The sequence below is a fragment of the Pogona vitticeps genome, chromosome 1, assembly GCF_051106095.1.
Source record: "Pogona vitticeps strain Pit_001003342236 chromosome 1, PviZW2.1, whole genome shotgun sequence".
Lineage (NCBI taxonomy): Eukaryota > Metazoa > Chordata > Lepidosauria > Squamata > Agamidae > Pogona > Pogona vitticeps.
In genome coordinates this window covers 260,021,484-260,040,983 of record NC_135783.1, presented here as the reverse complement: position 1 = coordinate 260,040,983, position 19,500 = coordinate 260,021,484, and the positions used below count along the sequence as shown (strand labels likewise).

Here is a 19,500-nt window from a genome sequence, read left to right as displayed (position 1 = left end):
CCTGGGTCCCCCAACCTGTTATCATAATGAAAGATGTAGACAGAGTTCTGGAAGGAAAAGGACAGAACTTTATTGGTCACAGCAATAAAGGTGCTAGCTCATCACTGGGGATGGATCCAGTGCACTGAGAGACCCACCTGCCTTATTCCATGTAGAGTAATAGACCACGGAGACTACATAGGCGTACACAATTCCTTTCCTCCCTGCCTCCAGCTCCCATTATGGGGATCCCTTAATTTCCAGGGGCTGTAGGACCTACTTGCCTCCTGTTAACACCACCCCAAACTGCTAACTCACTTTCTTTGATTTGAATTTTTTTATCACAGCCATTTAATTCATCTAAATAAAGTTTATTGTATATGTCCTTTGACAACTGATTTACTGCTTAATATCCTCACATGTAAGCTATTCAAATGCAACATCATAAACAAATTATTGACTTTGGAAGAGTTAAGAAAGAAAAGGAAAAACATGGTGCTATTACATGTGACACCATTCAGTAGTAACATATGCAACCACTGAAGTTGTTGTTCATAAGTTTTGATGAAAGTTTGATAACAGAACCTGAAACAATAGACACTTCATTATTTCAGCTCATTACAATTTGTTTTTAATATAGTACCAGTATTTTGCTCAAAATACAATTTTGCAGAAACATACCTCTTTTTTAGTGGCTGCTGTTACTGATTTTAAATGTGTGAGCATTTTTATTCCTGTGTGACAAAGAAACATCTTGCTGTGCTTGCCAATTTTTTTTCTTCAGAATGTCTCAATGGGACAGAAACCCTTTTCTGTTATTGAGGATGAAAACATTTGCAAGTGTACATTACATCATTATCTAATAGTCTTTTGATTTAAAGTAATCTTGGAAGTATTAGCTATGTTTTATGGTACAAAGGACCTAAGCTGTTTCTGCTTTTTTATAAGTTTACACATATTTATGCTTTTATTAAACCTAGAACTTTCTTGGTATAAGATTATATTAAAGTATCAGTTTGCCTTTTGGATTGCATAAACACATTTCTTGGGTGTTGGTAGCAGTAACGAACCACTCCTCAAACATCTTGATTACCTCAGAAACTCTGTTAAGTCACTATAATGGGAAAGCAACTTGATAGCATATAACAACAGGCACACTTACCTAAGAGTAAGTCCTGTTAAACTCAATGGGATATACTGCCTAAGTAGAAATGCATTGTGCCACAGATTTTATTGTTCAAAAAGTTTGGGACAAAATTGGCACAGATGAGCAATGTAATGCCTAGCCCTCTGCTTGGTTGTTGCCTGTGATGTTTCTAGAATTTACCACATTTCATTGGGCAACTTGTGGCAATATTCAGCAGGTGAATTTCACTGGCAAAATGTTGGGATGCATCAGAACTGTGTGGTGAGCATCTGCCCGTGCACTCCCAAGCAAATTCTGAGGGCTATGAAACCTTTCAGAGCTGGTTAGGAGATGATGTAGAGAGCTGATGGATAAAAGGGAGGATACTTTCACTACTGATCCCAGTGTAATGTTGAATTTAGCCAATGGGCCCAAATCCTTGTTCAAGCATGGGGCATTTATCCTAAACTTGCCTTACAGCTTTGATACAAGAATAAAATGGAGCAACACCCTAGAATTAGGTACATGTACATGTATAATGCAATGTGATGATATATGCCACTTTGAACTTCATGTAAGAAAAGTGGGATTTGCATAATAAAAAATAAAATATTACCATGTGTAATTAACAGTGAAGGAATTGATTGAAGAATAATTACATACAGGCAAAATTACTGCCACAAAAGCAGCAATTTGTTTTAAATATAAAATAAGAAAATATTAATTAAAATTTATCTTGGTTACCACTCTATACAATTATTATAGAATTATTAACATCGGAGGTTGACTGAACTAAAGTGGGAAAAAACCCTGAACAAATATATATCTTTTTTAAATAAATAAATAAATAAATAAATAAATAAATAAATAAATAAATAAATAAATACATACATACATACATACATACATACATACATACATACATACATACATACATACATACATACATACATACATACATACATACATACATACATACATACCTTGTCAACACACTTATTTCATGGAACATGGGAGATTCCAAAAGGCTGGGCCCCATCTTGAAAGTCAAGTTATCAAATGTTGAGTACTGATTAAGGAACATTTATTTACTGTATTGTGTGTAATGAATTCAATTTGTAATATTTTTATTAGGTTCTGGAAAATCAGTGTTGCTCCCATTCCCTGTTAGCCCAGTCATTCCCACATCTAGTGGTAATTGTAAACCAGGTACATTTTCTTGGAAATTGTAGCCAAAAAAAGAGGCCAAAACCATTGTTGATTTCCAACAATGTACTTCCTGAAAGGAGCATAATACTCTCAAGGCATAAAAATCTGATTGAAAGAAGCTGCATTGTAGTGTTGGCCACTCTTCAGATTTGCTTTCATATTTTTTTATTTTGCGCTGTATGGGCAGTGCATTGTTGTTAGCCAACAATGTACTGTTGGTACCACCATTTGCATAGTATTTAGTTTCATGCATGAATATTTTGTTTGTTAATTTCAGTAATTTCTGTAGTTCTGTAGAACTTAGAAACTAACCACTTTCTTTGTTGAAGCTTACTGTTCAAATAACACTTTGGGGAACAGCATGGCTCATGGCTCCTCAACAGTACAAGCTGAATGAATATTTAAATAGTTGTTGTGGGTTTTTCGGGCTCTTTGGCCGTGTACTGAAGAGGACAGCACTCTGTGAGAGCACAGAGTGTTGTCCTCTGAAGATGCCAGCCACAGGGACTGGCGAAACGTTAGGAAGAACAACCTTCAGAACATGGCCTAAAGACCAATCACAAAATTGGAAATGCTGGCATGTGATAGAATCCTGTTGTGGTGCTCACACACAATCGGCTCTTAAACGATTTTCCTGTTCTAATAATAAACCATCTATCACATCTATTTCTGCCAGTTTTTTTTTTTTTTGCTGCCTACAGTAATTAAGCACTTCTGTTTTAAAATAGAAGAAATCGACCAAAAGAAATCCACTCCTCTCAGCTTCAGATGATTTTAGATTCCCCCCACAACAGCTGAAAACACCTTTACACTCATGGGTTACAAATGGTGCACAATGTCAGGGAGCTATTTTTCCCTCACTGCTTAGATTATCCATATACTGTAAAAGCACTATATGTATTTCCTTTTTGTAATAATTTTGAAGAAAATCTAAATAATAGATATTGTATATTTTAAATATGTACAGTCATGTGAAAAAGAAAGTACATCCTCTTTGAATTCTATGGTTTTACTTATCAGAACATAATAGAAATCATCTGATCGTTATCAGGTCTGAACATTAGGTAAATACAACCTGGGATGAACAACAACACATGACATATTATACCATGTCATGATTTTAATTAACAAAAATAAAATAAAACTTCTCCAGAATGAAGAAGCCATGTGTGAAAAACTTAAGTACACCCTTGCTGCTTCCATAGGAATGAACAGGTTAAGTAGCATCCAGCTGCTGCTAACCAAATGCCCTTGAGTAATTGATCTATAAAAGCTGAAGTTTTAGCAGTTTGCTGGTCTGGAGCATTCAGATGTGTGTTAACACCATGCTAAGGAGGAAACACATCCACAATGATTGTAGAGAAGCAATTGTTGCTGCCCATCAATCTGCAAAAGCTCCAAGAGCTACATGTCAGACTCTACAAGCCTCAGTTAGCATGTGAAATGTTCTAGTTCATGACAGTACAATTAGAAAAAGACTGAACAATTATGGTTTGTTTGGAAGGGTTGCCTTCCTCTTCTTTCTAAAAGAAACATGGCAGCATGGCTTAGGGCTTCTGGAACAATGTCTTTGGACAAAAACTAAAAACAAAAGTAGAGATGTTTGGCCATAATGTACAGCACCAAACACAGCATATCAGCACAAACACCTCGTACCATCAAGCACAGTGGTGGAAGGATGATGATTTGGGCTTGTTTTGCAGCCACAGCACCTTGGGCATCTTGCAGTCATTGAGTTGACCCTATAACAGGGTTTTCTAGAGTGAAATGGGAGGCCATCTGTCCAACAGCTAAAGCTTGGCCAAAATTGAGTCATGTAACAAGATAATGATCACAAGCATATCTGAAAGTCTACAACAGAGTGGCTGAAAAAGAAAAGAATCAAGGTGTTGCAGTGGCCCAGTCAAAGTCCAGACATGAACCTGATTGGATTGCTGTGGCAGGACCATAAGAGAGCTGTGCATTAACAAATGACTGCAAACCTCAGCAAAGTGAAAAACATTTTAAAGAAGAGTGGTCAAGAATTCTTCTATAACAATATGAGAGACTGATAAAGTACAGTGGGGCCTTGCTTAACGATTGCTTCATTTAACGAAGAATTTGCTTAGCGATTGGTTTTTTGGGAGCAATTTACGATTCGTTTAACTATGTTCCCTATGGGCGATTTTCGCTTAGCGATCTTCGGGACCATGCCTCGCATAGTGATGACAGTTTGGGTCCCCCTGTTTTGCTTAATGATGTCCGTTTTCGCTATTTTTAAAGTGTCTTAAAATGTTCAAAAACTGTTTAAAATGCTTGGAATGCTTGGAACAGCTGTCAAACCTACAGTTCAATGCATTCCAATGGGGGGAAGATTCACCCAAAATTAACGAAGAATCAGAACAAAGCCAAATTAAGTTAGCAAAGGTTTTACAAGGTGCACTAACGATTCCAAGCATTTTAACAGTTTTTGAACATTTTAAGACATTTTAAAAATAGCGAAAATGGACCTGTCAAAACCATTGAAATGCATTGAATAGGCTTCAATGTATTCCAATGGGGGGGGGGGAAATTCACCAAAAATTAAAGAAGAATCAGAACAAAGCCAAATTAAGTTTGCAAAGGTTTTACAAGGTGCACTAACGATTCCAAGCATTTTAAACAGTTTTTGAACATTTTAAGACACTTTAAAAATAGCGAAAACGGACCTGTCAAAACCATTGAAATGCATTGAAACCTATTCAATGCATTCCAATGGGGGAACCGCGTTTCGCTTAGTGATGTTTCCTATGGCGACATTCGCTTAAGGATGGTAATCCGTTCCCATTGGAGTGGATTATCTGGTTTTCAATGCATTCCTATGGGAAATGGTGTTTCGCTTAGCGATGTTTTCCCATAGCGATGTTTTTTTGGGAGCCAATTAACATCGTTAAGCGAGGCACCACTGTAATACAGAAAATGATTACTTCTAGTTATTGCTGCTAATGGTGGTTCCACAAGCTATTGAATCAAAAGGTGTACTTAGTTTTTCACACATCTTCTTCACTTTCGGTTTATTTTTATAAAATAAATCATGACATGGTGTAATATGTCATGTGTTGTTGTTAATCTGTGGTTGCATTTACCTAATTTTCAGACCTGTTAAGGACGAGATGGTTTTTATTATGCCCTGATATGTAAAACCACAGAATTCAAAGAGGGTTTCGTTTTCACAAGACTGTATTGCCAGCAGTTTTATATACAACCCCATCTGAGGTTGTATTTACCTAATTTTCAGATCTTTATGCTGTCCTAATATGCAAAACCATAGAATTCAAAGAGGATGTACTTTCTTTTTTGTATGAATTAGAAACAAAAATAGAATAAAAGACCTTACTCTGCGTTAATGGGGGGGTTAGTCTCTCACTCTTTCACTCTGTGTATTCTGTACTGTACAATTGGCCAATGGTGGCTTTTGCTTCTGTGGCATTGTGTTTATGGCATGGGACTACTCTTAAATCCTGCAGACATTGAGGATTCCCGTGATGTAATTAATGCAGATGTAGCACTATAAATGTTGCAGCACACATACCACATTGATTGATGTGCTTAATTAGATTATAATTAAGCACCAGTTTGATTATATTGAGTTCAACTGGATTAGACTACCTTCACCATTTCTATTCCAGCTTTAGGGGTAAGGTATAAAAGTTACTTTTACTTCGAAATTATACATTATACCTTTAGGGCAGAACCATTCATATCACACAAGGATACTTGACAATAAATGTCTCAAAGACATTTGGCTATGCAGACCTTAGATTATACTCCTGAATTCTTGGAAATAATAATAAAAGTCATTAGGGCTTCTAAAAAATTTATTTGGAATTTAATTTTCTATAGCTACAGAAAAAGGGTTTCAGACTGTTGCTTTCCAGCCAGGGCATGGGTTCAAATTCTACATGTAATAGTGACTGTACTGGAACAATCTTACGAATTTTTCTTGAAACCTGTTGAAAATTTACAGTATATGTAGAAAATTTTTAATTTCAGAAATGTAATGACACCAATCGTCTCCCTTGCCCCTGCCCACCACCCCATATTTTGTCATATTAGTTTATGTATGTTTACAGGGTTTTTTAAATGTTTACAGAGATTTGTAAAAAAATGACTTGACATTTTCAAATCAATTCATTCTTCACAGGCAAAGAAGATGGAAAATTCTGTAAAAAAGTAACTGTTCGGATGACAATTCGCAAAAATGATTGTCGAAGTAACACACCGGTAGGTAAAGCATCAGGAATGAGGGGTGGAACTTTTGTATTACCATGAATGGGAGCAAACATAGAAAATGAGTTTTTCTCATGCCTTTCTGGGAGACTTTAAAGCACAAATTATCCTTGATAATGGAAAAGAGATACACGGGAGCTTCATGTTTTTCCATGTTTCTTTCTTCCATGTTACAGTATCTTCTCTTCGCACTGTGTATCAAATCATCGAGGAATTTGTATTGAATAGTGTCATGAAAGCTGTTGTTAGCAGCAATTATAGCGTATGGCAAGAGAGTGGGAATTTTGAACCAATAACAATTAGTGTTATTTAAAAGGTCTAGATTCAGAGCACTGAAGAAGAGTGCTCTTTCCTTTCAAGTCATTCTTGGGAGTTTTGTGTACCCACTCACTTCTCTGTCTCAACTGATGTCAGCAGCAGAGTGACAGGGAGTGGGCAGCCTCAGCACAGCCACTCTGAGCGATGTGGGCCAGGCTGATTTCCTTCCTGCCCCTGATGTTATTAGCACTGGATAAAATGAGTGTAAGGCAGAGGCAGTGGAGGAAAAAAAAGGAAGAGGTGGAGGGAGTCATTTCTCCTATCTGGCCTGTGGCAGGAACCAATGAGTCAGGCAGGTGCTGCAGCTACAGTGCAGAAAGGAGAGGAGAGCAGTGGCAGCCCCTTTGGCCCTGTACAACTTGGGGTGTCCTTCCTATTGTCTCACATATTGTGGGTGATCACGGAACAAAGGAAGGCTAATTGCCTTAGAGAGAGAACAAAGGAGTCGACAGTGGATGTCCAAGCCAGCGGAGCCTACTGACAATGCCCCCAAGAGCGCTTTTATTTACTTAGCATGATTACATAGTAATGTTATGAGAAAGACAGATAGGATACTAGTTACCTAATCGTAACTAGGATTGGCTAAAATAACCCTTTGATCTTATGCTGTACCTCTAAGCGAAAGGGCAGAATAAGGGGTTACCCTGCCTGCTGGCAGCTGCCGCTTCCTGCCAGGAGTATATGTACGTCACTGGAATAGAATGCAGCTACAACCTTCAAGCAGAAGTTTCCCATAACATATGGGCAAATATATGGACCAGTGGTGGCAAAAGAAGCCTGAGAGCAGGATTCAGACAAAAAAAAATGAAGGCAAGAGTTATGGCATTGGATAAGAACATAAGAAGAGCCCTGCTGGATCAGGCCAAGGGCCCATCTAGTCCAGCTTCCTGTATCTCACTGTAGCCCCACCAGATGCCTCTGGGAGCACACGAGACAACTGGATGCCTGTCTCCTGATACTCCTCCCCCGCATCTGTGCTGTGTAAACACGCTGTGTAAAGAAATATTTTCTTTTGTCTGTTCTCACTCTCCCAATACTCAATTGGAGTGGATGTCCCCTGGTTCTGTCATTGTGTGAGAGGGAGAAGAGCTTCTCTCTATCCACTTTATCCATCCACTGCATAATTTTATACATCTCAATCATGGCCCCCAGGTGCCTTTTCTCGAGACTAAAGAGCCCCAAACACTGTAGCCTTTCTTCATAAGAGAGGTGCCTCAGCCCAGTAATCATTTCAGTCATTCTCTTCTGCACCTTTTCCATTTCCACCATGCTAGTGTTGGGAGTGGGGTATCATAAGTGCCAAGGCTTTTTGGACTATCAGTGCTAGTAAACAAATGGGGAGACAGGCACAGAAATAATATGTTAAGTGGGAAAGGCCAGTGCATTGAAAACATGGAAATGGAAGAGACACGTACATAGTCTCAAGGAACCTGGAGTGAAATGAACATGAAAGTTTTTGCCATGTGCATACCTATAAGCACTCAACCGCTACTAATTTGCACTCTGTTACCACACATGTTTGCAGTGTTCTTGGTTGGGAGTGCTGTATTTATTTGTCTTTGTTGTTATTGTTGCTTCTTGCTTGCTTAAAATTATTTTTTATGGTTATTTCCAGGTAAACATTGTTTCCTGTGATGGAAAATGCCCTTCTGCAAGCATCTATAATTATAACATTAATGCCTATGCAAGATTCTGTAAATGCTGCAGGGAACTTGGGCTGCACAAACGCAACGTGCAGCTGTATTGCAGTGGCAACTCAACCTGGGTCAGCTACACAATTCAAGAACCCACAGACTGTTCTTGCCAGTGGTCATGAAACGAAATTGTAAAAGAAATCAGTATGCTCAAAGTCTTTCAAAGGAAGTAATCATATTGCCAGAATCATGATTGTAGGGAATTTATGCCTCACCCTTTGCCAATGTAGTTGTCAACACTTAGAGAGAACAACAATATAGATTTAAATAAAAACCATGATGTTCTGAGCAGTTCCACTTAACAGGTTAATTTTCTGCAATGACATTTTGAAAACAAAATCTTACAAGACTGAACTCATTCTGGGGATTGGTTAATGCAATGTACTTGGCTGCTTACCTAATACAAAATGCAGGTAGCCTTCTTGTGACAACAGTGTAAGGCATGAAGAGGGAACTCAGAGTAGCAGTAACTATGACCAGGGAATTTAAGAAATTCTCATTCTCTTGTTCATGGAAGTTGCTATATTATCTTGTTAATTCAGTGCTTTGTTTTATGACAACTCTGTTCACAGGAATTGCTAAATGTACAAATGTTGTCGATTGTAGTATATCAAGCACTGTAGAATCACTTTTTTTAAAAAGGGAAAAGGGCCTATTCCAGGTCTAGTTGCAAACAAATAGTTGTATATAACTCTTAATGGTCCCTGATGTGGAGGTAAATTCTGCTGGGCATCAAAAAATGAATCCAAGCAGTTCTGTTAGAAGGAAACTGGCATGTGTTGCCAGATATGCATCAATAGCTTATGCGTATGGAATTCAGTAGCATAAAGTGCTCTCTTGCTACTTTCAGCCCTTAATATTTTTATAGCTAGACTTTTATTAACCTCTCCCTCCCCTCTCTCTCACGCACAGAGGCACTTGAGGTTATGCATGATTGGGCCCCTCTTGTTAATTTTAAGATCTTGCAACATGTGCCAACTTAAAAAAGAGAAGGAAATGCTATTCAAAGAGACTATGGGACACAATAACACTGATTTCTGTGGAAGCCTGATAAAGTCTGTCTCGACCGTAATACCACTTTTTATGGAAAACCGTTTTCAGGTGGCATAGTATCTTAAATATATTGCAGCAAGAGTTTATACAAACTGGGTGCCTGTCACAGTAAATAGCAAGAAAGGTATCAGTATGAAGAATATGTATTGACAATGAGAGCACAAGGCAAATGGTGTAATATGTATGTTTATCAGGGAAATATTTTCATTATTAAAAACTGTATATAGGAACACGGTCCCTGGTATGATATATGATCTTAAACAATAGTCTGTGATATTTTTATGCAAAAACATATTTTCTATGCGATATAAATCTCCTACCTAGGTTACCCAATTTAAATACTAGCTGTATATATATCTTTAAAACAGTACAGCAAACTAAAGAAATGTATCAGTTTAATAAGAGGGGAAAAAGCTTTTTTCCCTGTACTTTATATGAAAATAATTAGTTTGCCTTTTAAAGCGTATCGCTTAGGAGATGTGACACTCACCTATGTTTTAATGAGAATAGCCAGAGTACTTCTCTGTTGGCATGCTTAGTTTAGGGTGGGTGGGAATGGCAGGAGTTTATTTTCTCCCTGAACAGTCACCTCTTGGTACTGCATTTCAAACTACTACTGAAAATCAAAAAGAATTTCAGAAGAAGTTTATGATTTCTTGCTGGAAGGCAACAACTTCCAGCAGACAATGTTGAGTTTAAAAAACTACTAGAATGCCCAGGCATTTCCTATCTCTAAATAGTATATTTTTGTTTAAAATAGGTACCCTGAAAACTTCATGGTTTTGAAGGAAACAAGCTACAGCTACTTCAAAGAGAATACTTTTCTCAAAGCAGTCCATATCTAATACTGTACTAAACACATGGGCCCATGGTGATATGCAAACCAGGGTCTTATAGATAATGTGTGGATTTTTGCTATTTGGAGAATCTGTATTGCCAAGCATTGCTTCTTGTTGTTCTCTTATTTTAACAAAGGCAATGGTTCATCATCATTTGTTTGTTATTCGTACATTCTCTGTATGTTATTCACATTTACCAATATGTGAACAATAGGAAGCACAATTTTTATACAATTAGTATTCTATCCTTGCTTTAAAGTGATAGATGTGATAATACATGACTTCTTTACATCCATATACTTCACAGAATAACAGAACCCTGGACTGAATTTTTGCGATATTATTATATGATGCGGATTTTTTAAAAAGTCAAGTAACAAAGGTATGATGTTGGGCTTTTTTTTTTAAAAAAAAAAATTCTAAGCCATTTGTATTACCTGTTCATCATAAACAGTTTATATGTTACAATGCAAAACAAAAATATCTTTGTCATTCAAAGTTACTGTGTTTTTCTCTCTTAAAATTCAAACAATGATCCCTTTAACATAGCATTTGTCTGAGAGCTGTTACCAACATCATATTTCATTATCACATATAGCATTAATATAAAGAAATATTTCATGTCTATCCAGAAGTTCCCAAACTGTTTCTCTAGTAGTTGCCAAAACCCAGTCAACAATGAATGAAGTACTTCAAAACTGATATTTGTCACATACTGCAATTAAAACATGTTATGATTCTTTTAATATTGCTAAGACATGAATATGAGATACAAACTTTCTGCAGATATATTAGGTTCCTCACTGAAGTTCATTTGCTAAATGCTTACATCTGGCCATTCTGACATGAAGATAAATCCCTCTGACTATTTCCAGAACACATCTCTATGAAAAACCCATGAAGGATTTACATTGAAATACCTTATATGCCATGTAAGTGTCTGTCTGGTTAAAAGACGTCGTGCTTAGTACAGTTTAGTTTTGTCACATTTATCCTGGGAAACATAGTACGTATAGAAGTGTTTCCCAGGTTAAATAGAAAAATGTACACCCTTATTATGAAATTAACATATGTCATATTTTAACCCAAACAGTATTTTACACTAGAGAACACACTGATCTAAGTTCAACTCATGTCATATTGAATAGTGGTATTACAAACTCCAGCCATTGCTAGCAATGGCAAATAGTTGGGAGGACTCTCTGATCTGATATAAGCATGCTCTAAGTTAAGAATGATTAATATTCAAGTATATACATAGGGCCAATATCTCTCTTTTTTATCATTATCTTTCTGTTAAGAGAGACTTAAATGCAAATAATTTTAGCTGTTTTACAAATTTGAACTTCCAAAATACAATTTGTTCCACATCTTGTGTTTTAATTACAAAAGAAGCTTAAAGTGAACTCCTACTCTTGATCTCTTCTTCCTAATCCCACAGCTGTGTTATCTAAACCTTATTCCCTCTTAGCAGCTGTACTGTTGACTTCTTGCTTCCTATGTTCCTAAAGAGGACAGAAGACAGACAAGCTCTATTCTGAAATGGACATTTAGATCAGTCCCTAATAGTCATGGTCTCCAGTCTCTCTCTGTGTGAAGGGCAATGGCTTTGAAGAGACATGCTTCTTCTGGAGGTCTGGGGTTTAATTGGATGTGGCCTCTGTGTAGTGGATACTCCAGTATACTCCTATCATGGTAAAGTTTGGTGTTCTTTAAATAAGAGTTGGTGGCTTGATGAGGGAACTAGTATATCTTGCATTGTTTTTGCAGTCTGAGTATCAGTAATGGGAAATAAAGTTGACTCATAATGCAGAGCACTGGGATAGGATAGTGGGAAAACAGCGGGACCTGCATAACCTCTGCTCCCAGTTCCAAGAGCCCGAGCAAGATGGATTTTCAGACCCAGACCTATCCTGGGTGAGACTAAACAGGCCATTTAGCCCAACCTAGATTGTTCTGGAAGAGTTGTTCTTAGATGCAGTGTGTAATCAACCACCTCAAGCAAATCAGTTTATCATGATGTAGGCTAATCTTTCCCTTTAAAGAGAAAGGGGGGAACCCAAGAACAACAAAAACAATCCCCTCCTATCTCCTCCTCAATACTTTTTCTAAGCCACTTAACAATCTTGAAATGGAACACTTCTTTGCCACTTGCTTGCTGAGGGGGAGGAAAAAGCAAATTTTCCATTTCTTTTTAATTGCTGCTACAATTAAACTGATACAATACATCAATTATGCTTTGGAAGGGCTTTTAAAAAGTCCTTTCAAAGTACTGCTGGCGAGTTAGCAACAATTAAAAGGAAATAGAAAACTTCCTTCCCTTTCCCCTCAGCAGCTGAATGAGAAGGAAGCTTTCCATTTCTCAAGATCATTAAGCAGCTTAAGCCACTGTGGTTTAATCCCAGCAATCACATATACTGGAAACAAATCACAAAAGTGATCTTACCTGCACCAAAAATAAACAAAAACAGTGGCTTCTGACAGGGACCAAAAATGGTGTGGGTGAGCAAGCTAGCTCACAATGGTCTGTGCATTGTGTGGTCACTGGAAAAAGGAGCAACCTTGCTCATCCCCAGTTTGAACTAAACTGTGGGACAAATGCCTGTATGATCACACCCATTGTGTTGGTGTAAGTTAGCAGAGTTTTTGTTTCAGTCCAGGCAGTCCAGTTGAATGACACAAAGACAGCTTCTTCCAACACCAAGTGTATTTATAGCATATACAGAAGTTCAGTAGTACAAACCGGTAGTATGACATTCATTAGAAGAGATCCATACATCTTCTCCACATGTCCCTACAGTTATACACATGCACAGCCAATCAGTGTGGACATTGCATCATCCCAGACTTCATGATTCAGCATTTTGCACACCTGTCAAGTATGGTTGCTGATTATCGTAGGCCTTGTTCTGCCTCAGTGTGGAAATTATCCTTGGCACATAGTTTATCTTAAACAAGGCAACGTCAAATCTTTCCCATCCCATTTTGCAAGTATTAAAAACAGCAGAATTGGATGAGGTGAGGGTACATCACTCAGCAGTAGAGGCCGTCCTTCACCTGGAGAGTGTCCCAAGTTCAGTCCCCAGCATCTCTGCACAGATCTGCAAAATCTAACCTGAAACCATGGAGAGCTGCTCCTCCATTCAGCAGTGGCAATACTGGATACAATTAATCAAGCTTCTGACTCAGCACAAGGCAACTTCTTTGAATTCATTTCATATCTAATCTTGTGAACTCACAAGCTCGATCACTGTTTTTGTGTCATCCCAGGTGGTCCTCATGATTCCACCTTTGCTCTTTTTTTTTAATGAACAAAACTGGTAAATGTGGCTAGCAATTTTTAAAACACTGCAAGAGAATCACAAGCAACATGTGAACTAGGTGTGGATTCGCAAGATTAGATATGAAATGGATTCACGGAAGTTGCCTTGAATACTGAGTCAGAAGCTCAGTATTCTGTGGTGGATAGCACAGTCTTAGTAATTCTTCTAAGGCTAAAAAATAAAATAAAATAGGTAAAACAATTGCTAATATTCTTAAAGGAATTATTAATTCATTTGATTTTGAAAAATACTGTTTTGCATCTCTCACCTCATGGACTCTCCATTTCAGCTTCACAGGAAACAAAGCGATTGATTGGTGCGTTTTTGGTATTCTTGATGTGAAAGCCAGACAATCTGTCATTTTTTATAGAGATGATTAGAATCAAGAGCTTTCTGGGTTCCTGAATTTGAATGCAGGAAAGTATAACAGTGCTCATTTCTACAGTCATCTATTTTTTGGTAATGAGCTGAAAAATAAGCCACCTATATAGAGCAACCTATTGTATTTGACAACACAGTTCCTTAAGTAATCGCAGCGTGGAATTCCTATCATTAAAACATTTCTGCCTCAGCTTTCGTCTCCTTGATGGGGTTAATGGGAGGAATGATGAGGTTTCCCAATTTTTGGCTCAGCTGTATTGTAACACCTCTAAATCCTCTGTCAACAGTGACATGGTGTTGCATTCATGGGTTTTTTTAAGTCTCTTCCTAAGATCCATCTGTTATATAAATAAAAATAATGCAGCCCTATATTTTTATTGTACCCTAATCCACCTTGGCTATAGTGTAATTACCAAATGATTTCATGCTACCCTGGTGGCAGGCTACATCCAGGCCTCTGAACACTTGCTGCTGATCTCTTTTTAAATCCTCCTTCCACAGTTTCATTCATAAATTTGCCATGGCTTTTAAAGCAACATAGTTTGAAGCTTATACAGTAATATCAAATAAGTGCATTTATACTTCTACATTGCAACAACTTTTTTCAAATGATCCTTTCATGCATACTGCTGTTGTTGGCAGTATCAGCAGCTCTGATAACTTGACTTTATTAGATATGACAAACTGGTATTGTACAAGTATGGAGACACTGGGCCTTGGAGCCCAAAAACCATATCACTACTGCCAGCATTTCACCAGGTTTTCATTAGTAACGAACCTGCAAGGTACCTGCAATGTGGTTGTCGCCGTGGCATCAGCATGGGACACTGTAGTTTTGTACAAACTGTTTGTATACTGATATAGAACCAGCTTCAAATACAGCTTGGGGGCAGCTATTTGAAGGATCATGTCACCCAACAGGAGCCTTCTTTGCTTTTAAAATCTTCTGGGGAGAACCTTCTCTCTCTTCCATCACCTTCCCAAGCTTTCTTGGTGAGGACATGAGAAAGATCCTTCTCAGTGGCTGCTCCTAGACCTTGGAATGCACGTGCCCTGAGAAGCCAGGTTGGTCCCCACCCTCTTGTCCTTTCATCATCAGGCAAAGACCTTCCTCTTCAGGCTGGCCTTTAAGCAGTAAGCTATCTGATGGATGCTGGCTTTTAACTTAGGTAAAGGTAAAGGTTCCCCTTGACAGTTTGTCCAGTAGTGTCTGACTCTACAGGGTGGTGCTCATCTCTGTTTCCAACCCATAGAGCTAGCATTTGTCTGAAGACAATCTTCCATGGTCACGTGGCCAGCATGACTAGACACGGAACACCGTTACCTTCCCACCATGGTGGCACCTATTTATCTACTCACATTTTGCATTTTGCATGCTTTCGAACCTCTAGGTTGGCAGAACTGGGACAAGCGAGGGGGGCTCACTCCATTGCATGGATTCAATCTTACGACTGCTGGTCTTCTGACATTGCAACACAGAGGCTTCTGCAGTTTAACCCACAGCGCCACCACGTCCCTGTTTTTTACTTAGAGGGTTTAAATGGTTTTAAATTGTTTTTAATATTTGGTTTTTTAAAAACCTTAATTGTTTTAAAATGTGATATTTATATAGTGGTTTTAAATATGTTGTTCCATCTGTTGTGAGCTGCATTGCGTCCCCTATGAGGAGAAAGGCAGTATATATATATATATACTGCCTTTCTCCTCATAGGGGACGCAATGCAGCTCACAACAGATGAAACAACACACACATATATATACAAATACATATATATACAGAAATATGGTCCATTAATGGCAATGAACTACCTTTGGATCTTTACCTATAACTAATAATTTTCTACAAGTTACTTACCAAACTCTGATAGTCTGTCTTTCTGTGACTAGAACCAGAGTGAATGGCCTCCACAAAAGGAAAAGATATGAGTAAACAAAAGTAAAATGTCATCTAAAACTCTTGGTTGTAACAGCAGTAGAATAATGCCCTAAATAAAACACACCAGCAAAAACAGGTTAAATGACAGTCAAATGGCTGTAACTAAAATAATACCCACTGGAATAAAATAGTCCTAAGAACAGGCAAAGGAGCAACTAGACAAATTTCTCTTGGGAGTCTACTCCATAGTTTAGGCACCACAGCTCAAAAAGCCCCTATTCTCATCTTTGCAACCATATCTGAGTTGGCAAGGAACCAATGAAAATGCCTCAGAAATGAAGCCAAGTTATCTTGTGCATTTTATGATTGCACATTTTATGATTGTGCATTTTATGATTGCACATTCAGTGGCATCATAGAGCCTTGGCCTACGAAGCCACTTCAGCTGCCATGGTTTTCACCATAGTTGCTACTGGAGCTAATCTTGATGGGGCAAGGGGCAAGCAACAATTCTCATGACAAATCTGTTACTACTTTTTAGAAAAAACAAAACAAGAAAGATGCAGCCTTCTTCATGACAACTTAGTTCAGGGGTCTCAAACATGCGGCCTGGGAGCCATTTGAGGCCTGCCTGATGATAGTTTGCAGCCCCTGCCTTGCCTGCCCCCCCCAAAGCACCCACACATCCTCTGCTGTCAAGAGTCAAAAAAGCCTCGCCTTGCTCGCTGGCTCTCCCCCAAGACAGCGCCTCTTGCACCCTCCATCCGGAACTGCAGCCTGCCAGCCAGCCTGCCTGTCTGCCAGCTGACTGGCTGCAGTTCCGGATGGAGGGTGCAAGAGGTGCTGCCTTGGGGGAGAGCCGGCAAGTGAGGCATGCTGCCAGCCCTTTTCCCCGAGTGCCCAAGCCGTCGCCCATCCTCGAAGAGCGCCTCCAGGCCACCGACAGCAGCTGCCACTGCCACCACCTCTTCCAGGGAAGCGGCTCTCTGGCTCTCTTTCTCTCTCAGCACCCCCAACACCAGACTGGCCAGCAGCCACCTCAGTGCCCAGTGGTGCTTCCTCCTCCTCCTCTTCATCCTGCTTCAGCCGCCTCAGCTCTGGAGACTGCCTGGGCTCACCTCGCAAAGTTTGCTCCTTTGTTGTGGTGGGGATAGCTGCTGCTGCTGAGTTTGCCTTTTTTTGAGGGGGGCCCTCAGAGGAAGGTTGCCGGACATCTGTGTGTGTATGTTTGCATATGTGCATGTGTGTGCACCTGTGGGGGCCCCCGCCCCATTCTGTTTAATTTCGCGGGTCCCGGTGGGGGCTTTTCTCCTTTGGCAAGGTGAATTCTGTGAGGGTGTTTTTTTATTTTATTTTATGTTGTGCCCTCCCCCCCTTCGGCTAGACGGTTGCTGGCGCTCCCTCCTTTCTCTGCTTCTTTGTCCTGCTGCTGGTGGTGTTGGTAGTGAAGAAGGAGCCGGAGGGGGTCATGGCTGGCGACAAGGGCTCGCGCGCCCCTCCTTCTCCTCCTTGGAGCCCCAGCTGAGCTAAGGAAACTCCTGGGCAGCTTCCTCGGGCTCTTGCTCCACTTGGCGGAAATTCTGATGCGGCCCAGCCTCACCCAGACTCTGCCTCCAGCGGCCCCCAGGTAAATTGAGTTTGAGACCCCTGACTTAGTTCCTTGGCTACTCAGGAGGTCCTTATGATGCCACAATACATGTCCTTTGATAGCCTGCTTTGCTCCTTAAACCATTTCAAAGCCGGTCAAATGCCCCCAGGAAGCTTGTGAGTCACGCAGAGTCCTCCTGGAGCCCAAACACCTGCAACTGCTAAGTCATTCCACTCAAAAAGGCCCTTCATGCTCTCGTGCTCTCTAGGCTACAAAGGGTGATTCTGCCATGTTTTCTTCTCATACAGATTTAGGCTAAGCATAGCTGTTCCGAACAGGATATGGCTTCTACTGGGTGTACAGGACCTTTTAGGAATTAATTTGTCAAGAGGGGGCCGGAGGCACATGGTAGGTGCAACCATCCAAAGCCTGGAGCTGGCCATGTGTGTTGCCCAAAGCTCTGGTGTGGGAGTGTGCCATCTGTTTTTGGGTTGGGAATTCCAAATCCCAGAATTCTCCAATAATTTCCAAGGTAGAATTCTGGGATTTTCAGCACTCAAAAACCTACCTGCAGACACCTTTATTTCAGTCCTCTGGACAAGCCTAAGGTTTCCCCAAGACTTACTTCTAAACCTTTATTTCCTCCTGCATTTCCCAGTGACCAGAGGTAGAGGCTGGGGACAAGGGACTGCCTTTGCTCCAAAGCTCTGCCAGTGTTGAGAGGCAGAGGCCAGGGGAAAGGGACATCACCCATGCCAACACCAGGTCCAACTCCTGCACCTGCAGTTCCCTGGCAAATGAGGTGCCTGGCAGGACCTGTGGCACCCACCCCTATGCAGCTGAGGTGCTGGTGCTGCAAGCACCAGTGGGAAAGAAGGAGACAGCAATACAAAAAGTGAGAGGACAACCACCACTTACAGCCAGCTGCCTCTACCAACCCTCATTAAAAGATGCAAGCTCTGTCCTAGACTGGGCTTCTTTATCACCAAGACTTCACTGGCCTTGATGACTGGAACTGAAGCCAGCCCTGGGCTTACTGCTGTCAATGGGCAAGTGCCAGGAGTTCAGTTTTCTGGAGTGTGGGAGGATGATGATGGGGATCTGCTGTTAAAAGCACCTAAGGTAATGAAAATCACTTTATGTAATGAAAACCACTTTAACCGGTAACTTGGAGTCAATGGGATTATTAGCAGGAGATTCCCCCAGGTTGCCAGATCCACTGGGTGATGATGCCAGTGGTGGTGCTCACAGCTCTTTAGAGAATAGAGAAGCAGAATTTTTAGATTAGTAGTGTGCTCTACAGAACAAACAAATTGTTCCGGGACATTAATGCATTTTAAGCATTGCAAAGATAAAAGCACACATTTCCACAGCATGGAGAAATGAAGCTTCGATTTATGGGTGAATGAACCACCAGTCATGCACATTTCAAAACAAATGCACAAAAAGTGTACAGTACATGGCTTGGTGGGGAGGGACACAGAATTGGCCCATGATAAGCTTAATGCTGGCAAAATGTGTCTCTCAATAAGACTGGGCTTGACAGATTCACCCATCTCTAAAGCAAGTTGGAGTTATAATCATGTCTTTGACTAGTATCCTGATTATTTAGCTTTAACATAAATTTCCCTCTAATGCACAGTTCACAGTTAATCCAGAAACTAGTGTAAAGCCCTGAGGAGACTGCCACCTTGCCTATCTGTCAAAACCTGCCTTCCTTGGAGGTTGCGTTACTCACCTTGAGTGCCAATTAAAAGAAGGGAGCAATGGCAATAGGTTGCCTGTGCATATCGCCTTGATGATTTACAAAGATATTTCAATACCCAACACACTGTGGGAAAGTCTGAATATTCACTGAAGATCAGT

At 39.9% G+C, this 19,500-nt stretch overlaps 1 protein-coding gene across 1 annotated transcript in view; it reads left to right on the top strand.

The window, feature by feature from the left end:
* The window catches only part of OTOG (otogelin), a 135,336-nt gene extending 124,389 nt beyond the window's left edge, over positions 1–10,947 (top strand). The window contains exons 54-55 of the mRNA XM_078387307.1: positions 6,477–6,556; positions 8,496–10,947. Coding sequence (XP_078243433.1) covers positions 6,477–6,556; positions 8,496–8,696 — 281 coding nt within the window. The 3' untranslated portion in view covers positions 8,697–10,947. The remainder of the gene's footprint in view (positions 1–6,476; positions 6,557–8,495) is intronic.
* Positions 10,948–19,500: the final 8,553 nt, after the last annotated feature.